This window comes from Eurytemora carolleeae, unplaced genomic scaffold (genome assembly GCF_000591075.1).
Source record: "Eurytemora carolleeae unplaced genomic scaffold, Eaff_2.0 scaffold23, whole genome shotgun sequence".
Taxonomy (NCBI): domain Eukaryota; kingdom Metazoa; phylum Arthropoda; class Copepoda; order Calanoida; family Temoridae; genus Eurytemora; species Eurytemora carolleeae.
This window is the reverse complement of record NW_019396045.1, coordinates 435056-457536: the sequence shown is the minus strand read 5'-3', so window position 1 is coordinate 457536 and position 22481 is coordinate 435056. Positions and strand designations below refer to the sequence as shown.

At 32.3% G+C, this 22481-nt stretch overlaps 1 protein-coding gene across 2 annotated transcripts; it reads left to right on the top strand.

The window, feature by feature from the left end:
• Positions 1 to 304: 304 nt before the first annotated feature.
• Positions 305 to 18865, top strand: LOC111702273 (para-nitrobenzyl esterase). Of its 2 annotated transcripts, XM_023473912.1 has the most exons (18): positions 305 to 467; positions 2391 to 2451; positions 2515 to 2569; positions 3025 to 3104; positions 6418 to 6530; positions 9458 to 9613; positions 9764 to 9810; positions 10331 to 10482; positions 11534 to 11631; positions 11968 to 12061; positions 12339 to 12437; positions 13503 to 13583; positions 13711 to 13800; positions 14411 to 14517; positions 16612 to 16708; positions 17223 to 17365; positions 17895 to 18023; positions 18305 to 18865. In XM_023473912.1, exons 2-18 carry the CDS (start codon positions 2410 to 2412, stop codon positions 18369 to 18371), a joined length of 1650 nt encoding a protein of 549 aa, XP_023329680.1. In that variant the 5' UTR covers positions 305 to 467; positions 2391 to 2409; the 3' UTR covers positions 18372 to 18865. The 2 variants fall into 2 exon arrangements, with proteins under 2 accessions (XP_023329680.1, XP_023329690.1); XM_023473922.1 differs by lacking the exons at positions 305 to 467; positions 2391 to 2451; positions 2515 to 2569; positions 3025 to 3104 and adding exons at positions 4220 to 4391; positions 5130 to 5232.
• Positions 18866 to 22481: the final 3616 nt, after the last annotated feature.

Sequence of the window (22481 nt, the reverse complement as noted above, 5' to 3'; positions counted from 1 at the left end):
CAATCTCGTTTAGTCTATACTTGTCTTTTTATACTTTTTCATGGAAAGTCCATCCACCGACGTAAAAGTATAAGAAAGAAATATTTAAGTTTGATTTGTCAAATTGTGATCAAAAGACAATGTTTGATGGCTGAAAGACCGAACCGTTAAATCTGCGTGAAATAATCGTTTTTCTCTTGTTCTTGAAGTGCTTGAATACGTAATGATTACGTATGTAAAGGTTTAAAGTTGAATCTACGTGTCTGCTCCAGGTTCAGGATACGTATGGATGGTTCCTCCTTCTCCATGTATACCTGAGATACGTGTGTCTCCGTGTATACACAAACACTGGTCTCACCTGGCAGATTCGGCACTACCAGAGATTTCTCAGTTTCCGGCTTATTTTCTTCAATTTAACACCTTCTCACCATCCCACAAATACTAGATTTATTTCTATCAACGACATAGCTTCTCAATCCCAAGCCAAGGTTAGTTAGTTGAATCCTAAATTGCACAATTTACCATTAAGAAGGGTTGTTCAGGGGAAACGCAGGACTGTATACATGCAAACAAAAATTGAGAATATTGCAGACCAATTACCACAAAAAAGTGGAAATATCGTTGTTTTCTTTTTTTTTTAAATTATGCTCAGAATTTTCAATGTGTGAACTGCTCTGAACCTGATATATCAGTTGTAATAAAATCCTTACTTGAATATGGAAGAAAAAAGACTTAAACTACATTTGATTGCTTAATACGTATAAGAAACTAGATTTAAATCAATTATTGTGTTAAATCATCTGCTCATTGTTCTAAAATAATACGTTTTTAACTGCCCTCTCCTTATCTTGTCAATTTCTTTAATTATTGAGTGTGAAAAGGAAACATGTTCGAAAATGAGCGAAGGTAGGAGGTAAGAGGAAGGAGAGGAGGAGGAAGGAAGGAAGGAGAGGAGGTAGGAGGAAGGAAATTGAGGATGTAGAAGGAAGGAAGGAGAGGAGGTAGGAGGAAGGAAGGAGAGGAGGTAGGAGGAAGGAAATTGAGGAGGTAGGAGGTAGGAAGGAGGAGGGGATTTCTTTTAAATAAAACCGAAATGCAAGCCTGTGAGAGAGTTAAAGGGACTATAAGCGCAATTTAAAGCAACTCTCCGGCCTCCATGAAAAGATGGTATAATGCCCGATTCACAACTCTACCTTTAAAAGCGGTGTCTGGTCAAATCAAAATTAGATATCAATGTTTATGATTTTTAACTGTGGGATGTCTACAAAAATGACTTGCGCATTTAGACTGCAGCAGGAAAACATAAAGGAATTATCAAAATTAAACTCTTTTAAGCCTAGACAAATTCCAAATTATTGATCAGATTAAGATTTCAAGGGTGAAATTTGCATGAAGGGTCACTTAAAATTACACTTTAATAAAAAAATGGAAAACAGCTAGCAGAAAAAAATTATAAGAAGACAAAAATAAGCATTCTTATTTCAGAATACTTGAATTCATATCTCAATATATTCGTTGATTTTAATCAAGTTCATTGAACTAGAAATCCATGCGGTCACGCTTACATAATTCAAAACTTTTCTGTTAGTAAACACAAATTTTATTTCATCTCAATAATATTGTTTATTAGACTGGAGTTTGGCCATTTTCCTGAAATTTATTTCCGGAAATTAATAATGGATCATTAATGACGTGTAAAAAAATGGATCAAATTAATCATTAAATTGGGATTCTTAAATCAAATTAGAACATACGCAGAAAGTATTGTTATCAATATATATAATCAAACGTATATCGGCATTATTGGTTTCAAAAGAAATCAATGAACTAATAATAGTTGATGCGTCATTATTATTTAATTAATTATAAACTGAATCAAAAAACAACTGATCAAACAAATCAATGGAGAAATCAATGATTGCCTGGGTTCGTCTAATCAATGGTCTAAGTAGACTAAATTGAACCCCTTTTAGCTGACCGCACAAGATTAGTAGTTTATCCGAAACATATCTCATGTAGTTCAACTACTTCTTGTTATTTATTAATCTTATCTCAGGATTATTTTATCACTTTAACGAAATGAAAAATGATAAATGAAATGTCTAGGGTCGGATCAGGATTATTTTATCACTTTAACCAAATGAAAAATGAAAAATGAAATGTCTAGGGTCGGATCAGGATTATTTCATCACTTTAACGAAATTAAAAATGATAAATGAAATGTCTAGGGTCGGATCAGGATTATTTCATCACTTTAACTAAATTAAAAATGATAAATGAAATGTCTAGGGTCGGATCAGGATTATTTCATCACTTTAACTAAATGAAAAATGATAAATGAAATGTCTAGGGTCGGATCAGGATTATTTCATCACTTTAACGAAATGAAAAATGATAAATGAAATGTCTAGGTTCGGATCAGGATTAAAGATGAAGGGAATTGTGTTAGCATTACTTCTTGGTATTGCGCAGGTAAAAAAAAAATATTAAAAAAATATCTAAAAAATTAATCAATTATTAAAATGTTTTTTTAAGGGAGATGACACGTTGGTGGTTCTAAATAAAGGCCGGCTGAGAGGAGAACGAGTAGGTAAACCAGGGGTATTTTTAAATCAGAGGGATCGTAGACAAATTTAAGGGAATGTCCGATTAACAACGATATGCTCTTAATAGCTTTGTCTGAACAAAATTCAGATTTCCGTCTTTAACTTATAAATATTCAGATTTCCATCTTTAACTCATAAAAATACAGATTTCCATCTTTAAATTATAAACATTCAGATTTCCATCTTTAACTTATAAAAATTCAGATTTCCATCTTTAACTTATAAAAATACAGATTTCCATCTTTAACTTATAAAAATTCATTATTTTTAATTGTGACTTCTCTAGAATTTTGACTTGCAAATTTCTTCTGCACGCACAATGGGAGGAAATCATCAAAATTAAGCACTTGCAGAGCTAGAAAAACAACACAGTCGACACAGTCTTGAAATTTGATGCAACTTTTCACAACATACTTTATTTATATTATATATAATATAGATTTGGATTTTGGAGAATACTATTACGCTTACAGAGGAGTTCCCTACGCTAAACCACCAGTAAAGGAACTCAGATTCAAGGTAAATATTTTATATATTAAGGATTAACTTCAGATTATTTGGTTGGTTTCTTGAAATTTACTTTATTATGTATCTTCTATCTTCTAATCATAACTAATATAAATCCTATGACCGGTTTGTCACACATTTTGACTATAGCAGAACCACCTCACTGAATTCCTAGATTGATTTGAAAGTAGAATTGTTTGACTTTTGAAGATAAAGATATACTTCAGAAAAAATTGTTAACCAGGACATATGATGGGGTTTAAAATTAATAAATCTTATAAAAAATGATTCGAGAAAATTAGCCATAAGCCATGTTCTGTTTTTTGCAGTGGGGCATACATATTAACTACAGGGTGTCACACATCATATTGAATTGTGTCTGGCTCTAAATTGCGATTTTTGGAGCTAATCAGAAAATTTTAAAAGGATGAATTATTTGTAAATATTATCATGAGGCTCTTGTGAAAATTTGCATGCAAAAAATACAAGTTTTTTAAGTAGTGTGTGCGTAATTTGGCAATAAAGCTTGGAGATAATACAATATGATATGGGATGCTAGCTATAAATGAAACCTCCATATACCTTATTTACGATAAAGTGTTCTGCAGTTTCTGGGAGGTATATAAACAAAACGAAAAAATGACAATTTAATGAATGATTTTTATAAATCGTTTAATTGGATTGTTTTGATTGATATCTAGTCCTAGAGTAAACATTTCACACAATGTGATTACATCTTGAAAATGAAATATCCAGAAATATCCTGAAATATATAGAATACAAAATACAATTAATTAATAGATGGAAAATCTCGTTTTAAAGTTTGTTGACATTAAGATGACATTAAGCGCAATTAAACTTGATTAACAGGGTGTACCAAAAAATGTTTTAAATTTAGGGTTATCAAAATAATTTAAAAATTGTTCTGAACATAAAAGAAAAGGTAATGCTAAATACTTATTGAAAAAATATTTTTGTTAAAAGATATTTTTCAGACACCCTGTTTAAGACATATAGGTCAAGATATATCTGCCAGCCCTAGCTTCCGGGTAATATTGCATCATAACCTGTTCAGACAATAATACGGGTTTAGGGATTAAGCTGTCAGGGTTCTCCTAGAAAAAGAAGACTTCAAAGGGACAATCGTTTAAAAATTCTAAGTGACCTCTATTTAAAACGAAGAACATGACTGATTCACAACATGGACTATTATATCTTTATCTGATCAATAATGTGGAAAATATTGATTGGAAAGTGTTTAATTCTGACAATGTTCTTCAATGTGTCATACAGTGTTAGGTTTTTTTCCGAATGACATTTTCTTAAGGGCGACTTTCCAAGTGACAATTTCCTAAGCGGCAACTTCCCAAATGTGCAATTTCTTAAGCGCAACTTCTCATAGGTTAGGTTAGGCCTTCTAAGGCCCCATAAGGCTGCAATGAGGGCCGAGCGCTGCGGCTATTATGGGCTAGGGGGTTGAGCGCTGCGGCTAGAAAATGTTATTGACCGCCAAACAATACTTTTTCTTCTAAAAATACGTTTATTTAGACTTTACAATTACAATGTTGCAAGCCTTGTTTTCAATTCTTTTTATGCAGCACAGTTTAACTGGTTTATGCAACATAGTTTTACAGGTTTATGCAGCACAGTTTAACTGGTTTATGCAACATAGTTTTACAGGTTTATGCAGCACAGTTTAACTGGTTTATGCAACATAGTTTTACAGGTTTATGCAGCACAGTTTTACTGGTTTATGCAACATAGTTTTACAGGTTTATGCAGCACAGTTTAACTGGTTTATGCAACACAGTTTTACAGGTTTATGCAGCACAGTTTTACTGGTTTATGCAACATAGTTTTACAGGTTTATGCAGCACAGTTTAACTGGTTTATGCAACATAGTTTTACAGGTTTATGCAGCACAGTTTAACTGGTTTATGCAACATAGTTTTACAGGTTTTAGCGATATCTGTGTATAACCCCCCACATTTCACAGTGATCCAGAGGTTGCAAGATCTCATTCAAAATTTTTTTGAGAGTTCCGCATCCCCAGTCAGAACAACTAAAACTAAAAACAAAACTGTTTCCTAGTTTTAAAGTGAAAGTGAGGGAGGTCAAATCAAAGAACTGCAAGACAAAGGTAGATAAAGGTAAATAAAGGTAGATTCCACCCCCCTGCCCCACCCTCTCTCCTTTAAAGTATCTTGATATATGCAGTATGCAGTATGCAGTATGAGCTGTATATGCCTGAATTTATGCAACTGAAAGCAGGGCACAGCTGGACACCTAATTCCGCCCTCGCACGTTCAAATCTCCTGTTGTTAAATTTGGGACTGTTGAAGTAATTTCAAATGACTCTTCATTTTTAGGGTGGCATGCCGATTCACTAAGGTACTCGTTAAACCTTAATATATACCTTATTTATTCTTGATTACACTAAGCTATGGTAAATCGGATTTTTTTCTGCATTGCAGTACAAATATTGTAATTCAGCTCCTTAATAATTGAACCCTATGCAAAATAAATTGCACGTATAATGTTGGGGTAACAATATGTAGTCAGTACAAACTACAGGGCGTTTCATAATATATTTACAGGGTGTACTATATATTCCAGCTACAGGGTGTCCAAAGATAACTGGTAAAATATTTCAAGTTGCCAACAATTAATATATAGGCTTGGAGATTCAAATATAGGATAAAGTATTTTTAAAGGACCACGTAAGGAATGCATTAACTTGTTATTAATAAAAACGCATTCTTTAAGTTATATAAAAAAATAGAATTTTTTTTGCAATTTGCAATCAAACTATTTATTACAAAAGTGTCCTTTTTTGAGATAACAAGTAATTATATTGAAACCTCTTATCAGGATATGTTCTAAAATATACCGTAAATAATTGTAATCTTTTCTATATTTATTCAGACACTTTAATGCACAGAATAAATATTGCTTTGAATTTAAAGCATTCTGGGACCATAAAAACTTAATTTCATAATTATTAAAAATGCAGTTTTGCAGGCGGCTTAACCCCCCCCCCCTCTTCTTAAATTGATCCAGATGCAGAAATGTGCACGAGCGCAGTGTGCAGTTCAACATAATTCTGTGCGTGCACAAATCTACGCACGTTGTAATTCACGTGTGCTTGTATATTCGCAAAGTTTCCGTCTTCATAGATTAATAACTATCAATTCAATAGTCATACAGATTTAACAACCCTAACTAACTTTAACTATCAATTCAATAGTCATACAGATTTAACAACCCTAACTGACAGACTTATTAGTTTTAAAAAGATATAAAAACTAAAAAAATGATATTCTAGGACCCTGTTGAGTTTGACTACTGGGGTATTATTGATGCTGTTGAGGACGGTCATATTTGTCCTCAGTTTGATATAGGACAAGGACAACCAGTCGGAGATGAAAACTGTCTCACGTAAGTCATTTTTTTTGTTATTTGTTAATAAGAGGACATTTAAAAGTTTTAATCTTTTCTGTATCAATTCTCTTAACCCTTCTTGATGCTTCACACAACGAAGGCTACAGATTTTCTAAAATCTTTATCATTGCAATCCAATATCGTTGACATTAGATATTTTAAACTATGAATTCTGTCAGATCAAATAATCTAAGTTTGAAGTATTTAAGGTTGACACCATTTGTTAGCAAAAAAATGGGGATTAGAACATTTGGGTTTGGGTTGTGGCAAAGGCTAAATATCTCTATGGAACAGAAAACAAATTATTGAATTTTTCCCATAAAATTGTGGTTAAAGAAAGGTTTTTCTTTTTGTTTATAAAACTTTTTATAAACAAAACAATCAAAGATGATTCCAGGTCGTCATTAAGGTTATATTTTTCGTGGAAAACCCTGAACATTTCAATCCAGTTTTAAAATTGTTCTATCGAATATTCCTCGTCAACAACAACGTGTTTTGATATTTGTTTACATATTCAAATACCTCTCAGGTTTACAGATTTGGAGATCTCGGTAAATCGGACATTTAGATAACCCATACTGTATAAAGCGTCTATCGATGTATATTCAAGTGAAATAAATTCATACCTAATACCTACCTTGTTAGATTAAAGGAACAGTTAGCGTAATTATAAGTGACCTTCCATTTACAGAGGAAACTCAATTAAAAACGTTGCTGTATAAAATAAAAGGAAAAGCCTGTTATCCTTGGTAAGCCGAAGGACTAACTGGGTACCGTTGTAAATCCGGAATTTCCCTTTTTAAATGGAAGGACTCTTGAAATTTCGCTTACAGTCCCTTTAATTAACCAACTAGTATAAGAGATCAAAGAATAGTGTTTTTCAATCTGTACGACAAATAAAGGAGGAAAACCTCTGTATTAAGATTATATTGAATTAAAATAGAATTAAAGGGAAACATGATTTACTTAAAGGTGGTTTTAGGACTTGATCTGGGAAGATTTGAAGTCTCTAAGGTCTACGACATTTGGTTGCAAAGATATAAAAATAAGACCTGCAATGGAAAATACATACAATTTAATACAAAGATTTTCTTTCTGCTGTCTCATCTAGCATATGCTAGAATATCTTTGGACTAATTTAATTTTGCATTTATCTTTGAAAACTTGTTTTTATTATACAGCGAGATGCACAAAACTTTGAAAAATCAATTGTTCAGCGTTTTTTGAAGTTGTTAAAAAGCAAATAATTTTACTACACTAACTATAAATTTTACAATACTTACTTCTGAATAATATTAAATTTTATTATGAAAAAGGAAAAAAGGAATTTATAATAAAAATAAAAAAAATTGAATGAAATTCGTGCAGTCGTCTTTGCAGTCTCAATCTGTATGTTCACCCCTTTATATGTGAGATGATTTATATTTCCTGGAATCATGATTCTTTTATTTACAATCATGCAAATTAATAGGTATGAAAATTTTTTGCAGTTAACTCTGAATATCTAAATATGATTAGTATTGATAGGTGCTGAATATCTAAATATGATTAGTATTGAAAGGTGTTGAATATCTAAATATGATTAGTATTGAAAGGTGCTGAATATATAAATATGATTAGTATTAAAAGGTGCTGAATAGCTGTAAAATATTAAATTATATCTTAGTACAACAAGAAAGGAACCCGTTAATCCTAAGTCATAGTTAGAAGTCATTCTTCTACGACTTTTAAGGTTTTTGGACTATAATAAGGCACCAAAAAATACTATATTTCTTAAAGATAAGATAAAAAATTTCAAAATTGTATTTCTTAAACTGCTTCCGTTAAAAACTAACCAAAAATTTGACATAGTGTAAAGAGTAAGGAAAACAACAATTTGGAAATAATTTTTTTCAGATTTTTACAGAACCTCTTAAAAGTCAAAAATCTTTAATATTTAAAAAAAACGGACCCATTGCCCATCAGTGACTGGTTACAGTTACATTACAATACATGCCAGAAATTAATTAAATTCCTAATTCAAGAAAGAAATGCAAACCTGAATTAAAATTATGTTAGTTGGCGTCAATTCCGTCTAGATTTAAAATGATAACAAAGATTTAATTTGAATACAAAGTTTTAGATTTAAAATAATAAGATGTATACAGGGTCACCTTCAAGGAATGAGATGTATACAGGGTCACCCACAAGGAATAAGATGTATACAGGGTCACCCACAAGGAATAAGATGTATACAGGGTCACCCACAAGGAATGAGACTTGAAAGAGACAACTGTGCGGAATTTATATTGACTGTTTTCTTATAGAGTCATGATTTCCTGCAACATTAAATAAACCAGTAAAACACTATACTCAAGGAAAAATACTTTCTAATCTAATTTCTAATCTAACAATGCATTGGGATCGTAATATTTTTTAAGAGTTTCAGTTCTTATTTACACTTTATAGTCTCATCCTTTGTGAATACTCTGTATTTCCTAAGTGGTGAAACAAGTTTTAATTAAGATATCTGAATATGTTTTCAATTGATTAAAAAATTTACTGTATTATATACTGTACTGCACAATACCGTACTATTTTGGACTTTGCTTTTCTTCACTGTACTGTACTGTACTGTGCTGTACTGTACTGTACTGTACTGTGCTGTACTGTACTGTACTGTGCTGTACTGTACTGTAATTTAATGCTCTGTACTGTACTTTAATGTACTGAACTGTGCTGTACTGTGCTGAACTGTACTGCACTGTACTGTACTGTACTATTCTGTACTGAAATTTACTGTACTGAACTGTACTGTACTGTACTGTACTGTACTGTACTGTACTGTACTGTACTGAACTGTACTGTACTGTACTGTACTGTATTGTATTGTACTGTACTGTACTATAATGTACTGAACTGTTCTGTACTGTACTGTACTGTAGGTTGAACGTGTACACTCCTAAGCTTGACTCTAAGAAGAGAGCTGTAATGGTTTACTTCCATGGAGGTTCATTTGTTATGGGAGGAGGGTCGAGCTTGTACTTTGGACCTGAAACCCTCATTGAGAAAGATGTCGTCGTTGTTACTTTCAATTACAGGTTTTTATTAATTAATTGATTTTATATAAGTAAAATTATCAAACATTTTGAATTTGAAAGGCATTTCTGTGATATATTTCTTCGCCAGTTCTTTTCTTATTTTTTCGATGAGAATTATTATCATTATTATTATTTTTTCATATTTTCTAGGTTGGGACCAATGGGTTTCTTAACTACAGCTGACAAAGCTGCTTCAGGTCTGAGATATTTTTAGTTTTAAGATTTTAAAAGAAAAGTTTGCCTGTCAAAAAAGTAACGTGTGACAAAATTGCCCTATAGAATTGGCAACAAAGTTGTCTCTTTTTTGTAGTAAAATTCCATGTTTTTGAGATTCATTTTGATTGAAATAAAAATAAAATCCAACCTTCTTTTATTGTTTGTTTTTATTATTAATGATTTAGATTTCACATGGAATTTACAAAGGAATTCATTTCCACAAACGCGAATTTTCTGATTTCTATATCTTTGCAACGAAATGTTACAGAACTTAGATATTTCAAAATATATTAATTCTGTCAAGAATCTAAGATTGAAATATTAAAGGTTTACAGTATGCAAAGATATAGGGATTAGTAAATTGCTGTTAGTGGTGAAAACTCAATTTATTGAAAAATATCAAAGAAATAGATACATAGAAAGTGAAGGGGGGGGGGGGTATAGATTTAGACCCATTGTCCCCTTTTTACATTTTTTTTAATTACTAAGATTATATTTCAGGAAACCAAGGAGTGAAGGATCAAATAATGGCGTTGAAGTGGGTGAAGGATAATATTGACAGGTTTGGAGGGAACCCGGAGAAAATAACATTGTTCGGAGAGGACAGTGGAGCAGCTTCAATCACTATAATGGCAATGTCTCCTCTAGCCCAGGTCTGGAAAATCTTACAAAAAAATTTAGTTTTTTGTGAAAGTGTTGAAATCAATATGGAATTTCTGAATTAATTTCTAGATTACACTAATTTTATGTTCGAAACTATGAACATTATGCTCGAAACTATAAACATTATGTTCAAAACAATTAACATTCTATTCAAAACTATGAACATTATGTTAAAAACTATGAACATTAAGCTCGAAACTATGAACATTATGCTCGAAACTATGAACATTATGCTCGAAATTATGAACATTACGTTCAAAACTATGAACATTATGTTCAAAACTATAAGCATTATGTTCAAAACTATGAATATCATGTTCAAAACTATGAACATTTTGCTCGATACTATTAACTTTATGCTCGAAACTATTAATATTATGCAAAACTATGCAAATTATGCTCGAAACTATGAACGTTATGCTCGAAACTATAAACATTATGTTCAAAACTATGAACAGAATATAATATCTCAGAAATTTGAAGATCAATATGCTCGAAACTATGAACATTATTCTCAAAGCTATTAACATTATGCTCGAAACTATGAACATATGCTCGAAACTCTGAACATTATTTTTAAAACTATATACTATCTCAGAAATTTGCAGATCATTGGTAATTTAAAAAATTTTAAGTATAATAAAATAAAATAGAATTATATTTTTTAGTTTTCAATTAATTTTCTACAGGTTTTAAAATCTCTTGTTAAACAGTTTTAGCCAATTTGTATATATTTTGTTTTCACTTTTAGTGAACTTTCTTGAAAATCTGAACTTTTTAAAACAATTATCTTATGAAGGTTGGCATGTATGCAATATGATTGTTAATATGCATGTTAAGCTTCCCATAAATTTTAATTCATACTTGAATTAAGTACATTTCTACACGTTAAAAATGCATGGCTTTAAGTTTTTATACCTCAGAATTAACGTTTTAATGTGATTTTGGTATTTCCTTAAAAGTTAAATATTTTCAGTTATATGTGAAAAACAGAAATTAAACTTTCCGTATTGTATAAAGCTGATGACTGTTATTGATCAGGGTTTGTTTTCTGGAGCAATAGCTATGTCTGGTAATGCCCTCTGTGATCAATTTATTCAATCAAACCCCGAGGAAGCAGCTCTAGAACTGGCTTCAAGGTAAGCCTGAAATATCAGTGATATCCATCAAGGATGAGACATTTTTTCTCATTTTCTTTGTTATCTTACCAATCCATTTACCTCATTTTTCAGGTTATTATTTAAGTCTCATTGTTTGCAGGTCTGTAATTGTTGTTTTCTGTAATAGTTCTTTTTCTAAAATTCAAAATGTTCTTTAAAAGGAAAAATAAATAAATATAATAAATAGTAACAAATAATAGTCATAATAAAAACACATTGAAAAAGTTAAAGCAAGAAAGTTAAATAAAAAATCAAATATGTGATTTGACTATCAATTAACAATTGTTATAAACTTGATGTAAACATTGTTTCTAGGTTGGAATGTGATACAGAGAGTGGTGAGACTATTCTAAGATGTTTGAACAAGTTGACCCAACAGGAGATTATCAAAATAAGCCAGGATATGTTTGTAAGTTTTATTTTAAGCTTCGTGGGCTCTAAACAGAAACCAACTTTATCAAAAAAAATAAATTTTGAAATGCCAATATATATCTTTTCTTTGATTTCCAAAATAAAATTTTATTGATTAAAATAAGAAATAATCTTTTTAAAACTAATTTCATTGAAATAACTGATTAATTGCCAAAAAATATATTTTTCTAATCTCTAGATCTTTGATGATAGTTAAAGATTAAAATATTAAAAATAAATTATAGAAAACTAATCAAAGAATATGTTTTTTCTAGATGTTTTGGTCATTCCCCCGTTGGTTTGCCCCTAGCGTGGATGGTGTTGTACTACCAGATAAACCAGAAAATCTCCTTGCCAGTGGAAAGTTCGCAAAGGTTACTTTTTAATATTTTCTTTTTTGATCTTTTGCAGTGTAATTTAACTTTTCTGTCTATAAATTAAATTTAGATTTTATATTCAATTCCTTGAAGTAAATTCAGCATAATTTCTCAAATTGTATGGAAGGTGCATGTTTGAGTTTCTTTTTAAACATATTATTATAGTGCCAAAAGCAAAATGCAAAAGTGAATTTTCATAACTTTTAGTTATCTTTCCGAGTCCAACCCATTAAAAGATTTATTAATCGTTTTAGGTGTCTTCAAATCTTATTTAGCTTTTAACTTATGTCGTCTTTGTTTAGGTTCCAATTATGGCTTGACAACTATCGTCTTTGTTTAGGTTCCAATCATGGTTTGACAAATATCGTCTTTGTTTAGGTTCCAATCATGGTTTGACAAATATCGTCTTTGTTTAGGTTTCATTTATGGTTGGACAAATATAGGCCTTGTTTAGGTTCCATTTATGGTTGGACAAATATCGTCTTTGTTTAGGTTCCTTTTATGGTTTGACAAATATCGTCTATATTTAGGTTCCGTTTATGGTTGGACAAATATCGTCTTTGTTTAGGTTCCAATCATGGTTGGACAAATCTTGTCTTTGTTTAGGTTCCATTTATGGTTTGACAACTATCGTCTTTGTTTAGGTTCCATGTATGTTTGGACAAATATCGTCTTTGTTTAGATTCCATTTATGGTTGGACAAATATCGTCTTTGTTTAGGTTCCATTTATGGTTGGACAAATATCGTCTTTGTTTAGGTTCCTTTTATGGTTTGACAAATATCGTCTATATTTAGGTTCCGTTTATGGTTGGACAAATATCGTCTTTGTTTAGGTTCCAATCATGGTTGGACAAATCTTGTCTTTGTTTAGGTTCCATTTATGTTTGGACAAATATCGTCTTTGTTTAGATTCCATTTATGGTTGGACAAATATCGTCTTTGTTTAGGTTCCATTTATGGTTTGACAACTATCGTCTTTGTTTAGGTTCCATTTATGTTTGGACAAATATCGTCTTTGTTTAGATTCCATTTATGGTTGGACAAATATCGTCTTTCTTTAGGTTCCATTTATGGTTGGACAAACTAAAGACGAGGGTGCAGCATTCTACAGACTCACTATAAACGCATTCAACAATGGCCGGGTAAAATATTATTAAAAAAATATTATTTTGATTTTTTAAAAATATTTAAATTGGGAATTGTTGTCCTCGTCATGTTTAATAAAATGTTGGTTATAGTTTTTACTGACGACTTTTACTCTGGTTTTAGTATGATGACAACTTTGTTGACAACAAATTGCCCCGAATGCTCCCAGTTTTATCCGACTTCAACTCCAAACTGTATCCAATGACAAGACTGGTAATTTTATTAAAACACACAGTCATAACCAGTATAAAGCTAAAATCGTCTTTGTATGATTTGTTTTTAATTTGGAAATAAAGTAATGATTTCCTTATCTCTGAACATGTTTTTGTTATGAGTTCGAAACTTATGTAAGAATATTGTAAATCTTAAACACTTGATCTTGAAATCAAATGTGGGCATCTCTAAACTTTAAGGATAAATGCTTGATTCCTTAATCTATGCCATCCCTGCAGGATATTACCATCACAAGATGTTTAAGAGGAATTAAATTAAACCGTAGACCTGCATAAGATTCAGTTTAAGATCAATGCTTCAGAGTTACTTTTAAATCCTTGCACTGCAGCGATTCTAATAAAAACACTAAATAACTTTTATTCCCTGTAAACTGCAACTTTGACTGTACAATAACACTGCACTTACATAATATAAAACATCAAAATTCTTATTACTTTTTTATGACAAATTTTTTTTTTTCACGAAAGTTCATAAAAAAACTTTGAGTCCAAAGAATTCAGATTTGCAGAGCGTTTCTACAAAATTACATACCTCTTATTTCTTACCATACACATGCCAATATACCTCAGGTTTACTATTCTTGTTTTAGATCCGTAAGAAGTATTTCACTAATGTTGATATGGAAGTTGAAGAAGAATTCCGTCCTAGATATATAAACTTCCTTACAGATCTACTTTTCTCTAGATGTACAGATAGGTATGTATAAAAAATCATAACATGTACACTGTACTGTTAAATGCACAGATTTTAGGGGATTTACAACATTTTTCAAAAAGAAACTACTGTAGATATCCAAGAGATGTTTACAGAACATTCTTGCGTCGCTCGAACTCTGCTATATTGTATCATCTGACATCTCTGGTTGAAAAATATTTCCTGAGGGAAGAACATTTGTAAAACTGTGACTTCATGTCCTCAAACGGTTCATATCCTCCAGACGGTTTATTTCCCATGGGACGGTTCATATCCCCTTGAACTGTTCATTTCCCCTAGGACAGTTCATTTCCCACTGGACTGTTCTTTTCCCTTAGGACAGTTCATTTCCCCCAGGACGTTTAATTTCCCCCCGGGCGGTTCATTTCCCCTAGAATGGTTCCATTCCCCCAGGACGGTTTGTAGCAAATACCTACTCTATAACAATTTACCCGAGACGTATTTATCCAGGACTACTCGTTACCATTATATCCGCCTTATTCAATAGCTTAAGTTACAAAGTTAACAGGAATTGACGTAATTCAATTCCTACGATCTTATTAACATCACATGATTAAGACCATTGTATTACATATTTATCGCACAGTTAAAGTTTAAGGTACGTATTTAAAGGATTAAAGAGAATAGATACAATGCAGTTAATCTATCTCCATCCATATTCTACAGCGTAATTTAATTATGTTGCATGATTTAAGCTAATTCAATTGAAACGCAGTTTCAATGAATAATGTCATTATGTCTATGCTTAGAACATGAAATCATTTGTAATGTACAACGTACTGCAAGTTTACAGAATATCATGTTTACACGCTTTTTGCTACTGCAGGTTCATATCCTCCGGGACGGTTCATTTCCCCCAGGACGGTTCATTTCCCCCGGGAAGGTTTATTTCCCCCGGGAAGGTTCATTTCCCCCAGGAAGGTTCATTTCCCCCGGGACGGTTCATTTCTCCCGGGACGATTCATTTTCCCTGGGACGGTTCATAATCCCCGGGAAGGTTCATTTCCCCCGGGAAGGTTCATTTTCCCCGGGACGGTTCATTTTCCCTGGGACGGTTCATAATCCCCGGGAAGGTTCATTTCCCCCGGGAACATTTTCCCCGGGACGGTTCATTTCCCCCGGGAAGGTTCATTTCCCCCGGGAAGGTTCATTTCCCCCGGGACGGTTCATAATCCCTGGGACGGTTCTTTCCCCTAGTACAGTTCATATCCACTGGGACGGTTAATCTCCCTAGGGACAGTTCATATTCCCAGGGACAGTTAATTTCCCTTGGGACAGTCCATATTTCCTGCAGGACAGTTAATTTTCCTCGGGACAGTTCATATTCCCTGGGACAGATCATTTCCCCCGGACGGTTCATTTCCCCAGGACTGTTCACATCTTCTGTTGATAAAGCAATAGTTCCTAGTTCTTCTATCAACTCTGCTATATTAATCTTCTGCAAATAAAACAATATATCTTGTTAACTTTTGAAATATTTCATTCTCTGTGGTTAAGACAGTATATCCTGTTTCTACTGGTAACTCTTGAAATATTTTATCCTCTGTGATTAAAACAATATTCCGAGTTCTGATTAATTAGCATTTTAGATGACTCATTCATTCCATACAATGTAATAATGTCAGGGCATAGGTGGGTTGGGAGGAGGGAGAAGGGGGGAGTGGAAAAAGAGGGGGGGGTCAGGAATGTTGAGCTTATAAACTATTGGGTGTGGTTGGTCACTTCTGATAATCATTTTAATTAACATATTAATAAATAAAGTAACAAATATCTTTAGAAATAATAAATAAAGAAAAGTGTTGATCTAAGGAGGTACACTTCTTGGTTGCACCTTTTAATCTCATGATCTAGTGGAATAAACAACATCAAAGCAATCATATGTGTATTTGATATTGTTTAAAAGCAAAAGCTTGACAATTAACTTGAAAGTTTACTACACAGTACTTGCAATTGCGTTGTTACATGTTCATTGGACCACATTTATTAAATTATTACTTCAGTTTAATGGTTGTCTTTCTATTCCAAGGTCTCCCTGTGTAGATTTTTTTTATCATTATGAATAATTTCTATTTATAGGTTTACCAGTATTCTGACAAAGTACTCTGTTCCTGCATACGAGTACAGTTTTGATTACAGAGGACAGTACAGTGTAGTAAATCTACAGGGTGAACAGGTAAAAATCACAATTAGTGTTAAAAAATGTGGAAGTTAAATTTTGTGTCCAATTGTGTAGTACAAATTAATAGAGTATATTTACAAAGCTTATTAAAGAAATATATCAAATATTACAGCATGTGTTGTACATCTTTGAGATTTCAATGTAATCTAGAAAAATTTTACAAAAATAAAAAGTTTTAAAAAATGTCATTACTAAAAATAAAAAGATTAGATTAAAACTTTTTTGGATAAAATAAGCTCAAAGCGGTAATCGAAAAGGTGAAATCATGACATTTTTTGGTATATTTATGTTGGAAATAATTGGTAGAGATTGTATATAATACATAAAAAAGTTTACCAAAATTTAAATCAATGGTTTAAAAGGTTAGATTATGAGTCTAAAAACTAAATGATAAAAATAAAAGACGACTTTTAAACAGATTTATTTTAAACATGCCAACACTAATTGACAGTTTTCGTGACTTTTATCAATCAATCATGTATTATAGATTATATTTATTTACTCCAAGGTTGACATGGGCGTGGCTCACGGAGACGACGTCCAGTATGTTTTCCAGCATATTTGGGGACAAGATCTAGAAATGTCGTCTTCTGATTCTAAATTCTCTAAGAATGTTTATACAACTCTTCTAACTAACTTTGCCAAGACTAGGTAAGTCATTTATATAAATTATAAAACTAGCGGAAAATTCTAAATCGTCACATAGATCGATCAAAATGAAGCTAAATGTCCAATTTTAAATAAGCCCGTAAGAACTACACATTTTGGAAATTATCAAAAGTCATTATTGAACTTTTATTTAACCAACTCTGTACATTTATTAGCGTATCAAACCCAGTTTTTATACGTCATGTTTAATGTTTATTGGGATCTAACTAACCCTAGCAATGAGACAATATAATCATTTCAAACCTAGCGCCCTTTAATTTTATATCACTCTTAGCTTTTTAGATGCTGATTTATTTAGGCTTTTCTTTTTAGAAAAATATTTAACAATGAAATATTTCGCAGATTTTTCTTTTATAATAAATTTTCGAAATATTCTCAATGGCGCCAAAAAAAACCTGCCCTGGGATCAGATGTGAAATAATTAAAAATGTTGGCACAACAGAAAATCAGTAGACAAGCCAAATAAATAGATTTTGGAAAAATTTAAAGTTTAATTGCAAATATTGTTTAGTGTCCCGACCCCAACTATTGATGAGTTTATCTCTGTCTCCTGGCCCCCTGTCTCTCCTACTCTACACAACGTAATGAGGATCAATAATAAACTTAAGCTGGAAACTGACTTCAACAAGGAGAGGCGCAGGTTTGGTTTTTTTTTATTTTTTATTTGCAGCTTTTAATTGGAACATCTTAGAAATTCTCAAAATCCATAATCAATTTAGTGTATGCCATCAACTGTTCGTAAAAAAACAGGTCTCTTTATATTCATCTTAGTTTTTCATTTTTTGGACTTTGAATGTTTCAATTTACAATAAATCTATTTATTAAATTAAAGATTAAGTGACTGCTGTATAATTTTAAATTAAGTCCATGATTCCTTAATCATTTAATCTTTTAAGTTTTCTAAAGTACTGTTCTCCCTAGGTTCTGGTCTGAAACTATTCCAGACCTCTTCAAGGCTTCTGGGAAGAAGGCGAAGAGTGAATTGTAATCGTTCAACAACTTCATCTTGATTAACATGGTTATATTTAGTTCTTCATATATGTTGTTGTGGGCCATGTTACAGGTCCTATAAAACATGGCACAATTAACACGATTGAAAGATCAACTTCAATCCAAGGATATCTCGAGATAAATTGCGACACAATAATGTGAATTTTTTTCGAAAATAATAAAGAAATTTCACTTAAAACTTGCTTTTGGGGGGACGGATATGGATGCTGCAAACTATTTCAAAGATATAAGACGACCCTTAAGTGGTCTCACAACTTTAGAGTTGCAAGAAAAAATATATTTGTTTCCGGTGCAGGTGGGAGCTAAAAAAACTTCTCATAATTTGCTTCTGTCGTCTTTCCTCACACTTTTACTATACTGTATGATTTTCATAAAACTTTAAACCTTTTATAACAAAATAAAAATCGTTTGTTTAATAACCATAAATTTTTGTATTGTGTATGTGAAAAAAAATTTAATAAATTCAATAAAATTAACAATTTATTGAGAAACATTCATGATTACAGTCAGGTTACTTGATTTAGATTTTTTAATAGAAATTTGTTCTTGCTCCGTTTGTCCAGGATGGGGCCATGTAAATTATGTGGCCCGGGATGGGGCCATGTCAACTAAGTGGTCCAGGTTGGGTGATGTTCATTAAGTGGACCTGGTCCTGGATATATGTATCTGTAGGGACCATAACCGTGTCCTGAATGCTCTCTGAGGTTGTATTGATCTTCATGTATATTTGCTGGTTCATATTCTTCCAGATTTTCAATATTTTCTGGTCCATATTTACTTATTTGGCCGCGGCCTAAACCAATTGGACTTCGCATCATGTTAAATGGCCCAAAATGTCTCCTTGGTTCCGATTTGTATAGAAATGGATAGTATGGACCATTTCCATATCCTTCTCCGTAACCTAGTTGTTCTTGATCGTGCTGGTGTATGCGATGTCCAGAATATAGACCACTGTCTGATTCATCTTGAGAAAAAGGTCTATCATGATTAATAGGTCTGTAATCATGTTCCTCTGTATGTCCATATCCATATTCAGTAGTTGGTCTTCTGTGTTGAATATTAGGTGGTAAACCGGAATATTTTGGTTTCACTCTCAAATCATAAACTTTAGATGATGGTTGTCCATATCTTGCCGGGACATAATCAGACTGTACTGGGCCTAATCCGAAATAATACGCAGGCATCCAATTGTAAGGATTCTGAATTTGATAAGTCTTGGGCTTAGCAGTATGTTTGTCTTTGGTAGGAGGATCTGTAGTTGTTTTTTCTTTATTGTTTACTTTCCTTGAATATTGCGACTGCGTAAAATATGTCCAGGTGTCCAAGGGAGCATTGGGGGGAAGAGCCCAAATAATTGATGCTTCGGTTGGATAAGAAGATGTTGTTTCTTGTGAGGTTAAAGTAGTTGAAGATTCTGTTGTTGATCTTGGTATTGAAGTAGTTGGAGTTGATCTTCTTGAAGTTGTGGTTGTCGATGATGTAGTTGATCTTGGTATTGAAGTGGTTGGAGTTGATCTTCTTAAAGTTGTGGTTGTTGATGATGTGGTTGATGTTAATTTTGTTTCTGGGCAACTTTCAATTGTTATGCTTTACCCAACCTAAATTTAACTACATTTGTTTGATGTTAATGCCATCTAATGAAAGGTTTTTGGTCTCAAATTTAAAAAGATAAACATTTTAGTAGGGTTGGGCTAGGTCTAAACACTGGCTTTGTACCGTTAACAGAACGTTGCCCAAGTCTAGTAAGAATTATTTTCAAATAAGCTTAATTTTTGGGAAAGTTTAAACATGTTAAGTGATTTTAACAGATCTGAGATAATATCAATAATATTATTAATAATTATGCAAAAATGAATATTACCTGGTATATTTTAAATATTTTCATTTTAGCCATAATATGTTTACTCATTGTCAAGGTTGACCTTCTACTGCCATAGGATTTGACCGACAGGCCTTTCTGTATTCTACACTGTAGAAACTACGCAATTTATAGATTTATATATAGTTTCTGAGAAATTGAACCGCACGGCAGTGAAGGTGGGTCATTAATTACGTGTTAGAAGTTTTACTAGAAACAAGAAAAATTTCTATAAGTAAATAAAGTCCCGTACATTATCGAAGGTAATATCACATCAATTGAAACTAAAATTCACCTTAGATTGATGCCTTACTGCTTACATCTGTTTTGAATCATAATTTCTTATCAACCTCCTGAGTTTTTAACTAAACCAAATAGAGAAACTGAGTTTTTAACTAAACCAAATAGAGAAACTGAGTTTTTAACTAAACCAAATAGAGAAACTGAGTTTTTGCCACGAACTCAAATTGTCTAATGCTTATATCTTTGCCACCTGATGGTGCAAACATTTGAAATTTCAAACTTAAATTTTTTGATCTAATACAATTCATAGTTTGAAATATCAAAGGTCAACGATATCGGGTTGCAAAGATATAGGGGTTAATTAATTAGAGTTTGTTGCAAAAACTCATTTCTTTGGCATCAACTTAACCTTCAGCGTTTTTTAATTCAACTATTTTGGTACATGTTGGAAGAAAACAGTATTACAAAAAATAATTGTGAAAGAGTAACGCAAACCGCTCTGAAAAACTATTTGCATTCGTTAGTTTCTGTGTTTGTGTGTGTGAGGTGTGTGTCTGTTTGTTTGAAGAAATCTCCCATAAAAGACTGTGTGAGGAGTTTTGAGTTGTTTGCCAAATTGCCCCTCCAACCTTTTTGTCTGGTGGATCATTACCCATCATTAGACGGACAATCGGACAATTCAACCCCAAACTATTATCCGTGTGTACTCTCAGTACACAATACACAACCCTGATTATAAGAACGCAACTCGGGGGGGGGGGCAACGGTTTGTAGGCCCCCTGATTGATTTCTTAGTAAATTATTTGTTTACATATAGGGATTCAGACAAAGGATGAGACAACCTTAAACTTATAAGATCAGAACGAACTAAAGGCTGAATTTTGTATTCTGAACTTGGGAGTAAAGTGTTAAAAAAGCAAATATTTAAACAGTTCAAAATTTCTAAATATTTTAAAAGTCCACAAACTCTCAAAAATTAACCAAGTTATTTCCCATCACTATTTGCTTGTAGATTTAAAATCATTTTCTTTACGAATTGGAGAAAGAAAAACAAAAGAAAAGACTGATAAATTACATCCGGTCGTATCTGAAGTCTCATCCTTTGTGGGTAACCAAGTATATGTAGTTGCTGCAAGTAAAAAATAAAAACATCATTTTTGACAATCAGGTCAAAAATATTTTTGCCTGTGACGCTTGAGAATGCAAGTTGACATACGATTTCAACAAAAAAATCAATTTCTTTTGTAATTTTTGATAAATTGATACGGCGTACGCTATATATGATTATAAGGTCGCTTATGGATGAATTTTTTGAGTAAATCTTTATTCAAAGAATACATCTATAAATACACATTTTGCAGTCTGTCCAAACTTTTGTGTTGGTATTGTGAATCTCGGGGATCAAACATGAAATCCAACTTATGTGATCTATCTATGCGGATTAATCTAATTACTCTTCGATATCCCGGGGTGGTCAAACCCTGCAGGGATAATTTAAATGGATGGATAAAGCATATATCGTTGAAAGTGTTTACACTCTCAGTTTTGAGTTTTAGACGGTTTAAAAATGCGACTTTTTAATCGTCTATTATGAAGATTTTTTTACTATTAGATGATCGATTGATAAAGATAATTGATGAATCGAGTACTATGTATAGTGTTCACAAAGCCAATATCCCGATTGCCAAGTACAGAAATGCTATTGCGGATCAAGAAGCTGATGATAGTCCTGGATTTAGATGTGCAGAATGCGCAAAATGTGTAATCTTTTAAAGGCAGTGTTCGCGAAAAATGAAAGGGGGTATAGGCTTAATGTGATTAAAAAGCGCTATTGATCGCTACTAATCGTACTTCTATCTGTTGCGTCTATAGGGAGAAAATTGTTAAAAACGACTTATAACGAAGAATGTAGTGTCCATACAAATTCTGAAAGATGCAACATTCAACTCGTATCGTAAACAAATCAATTTAATTCCAAACAAATCA

Excerpts from the sequence above, each read along its gene's own strand:
- LOC111702273 (XM_023473912.1), top strand. The coding sequence starts at position 2,410 with ATGAAGGGAATTGTGTTAGCATTACTTCTTGGTATTGCGCAG. Across the intron at positions 2,570-3,024 it reads GCTGAGAGGAGAACGAGTAG|ATTTGGATTTTGGAGAATAC; the intron begins GTAAACCAGGGG and ends TATATAATATAG. Across the intron at positions 14,518-16,611 it reads TTCTCTAGATGTACAGATAG|GTTTACCAGTATTCTGACAA; the intron begins GTATGTATAAAA and ends TTCTATTTATAG.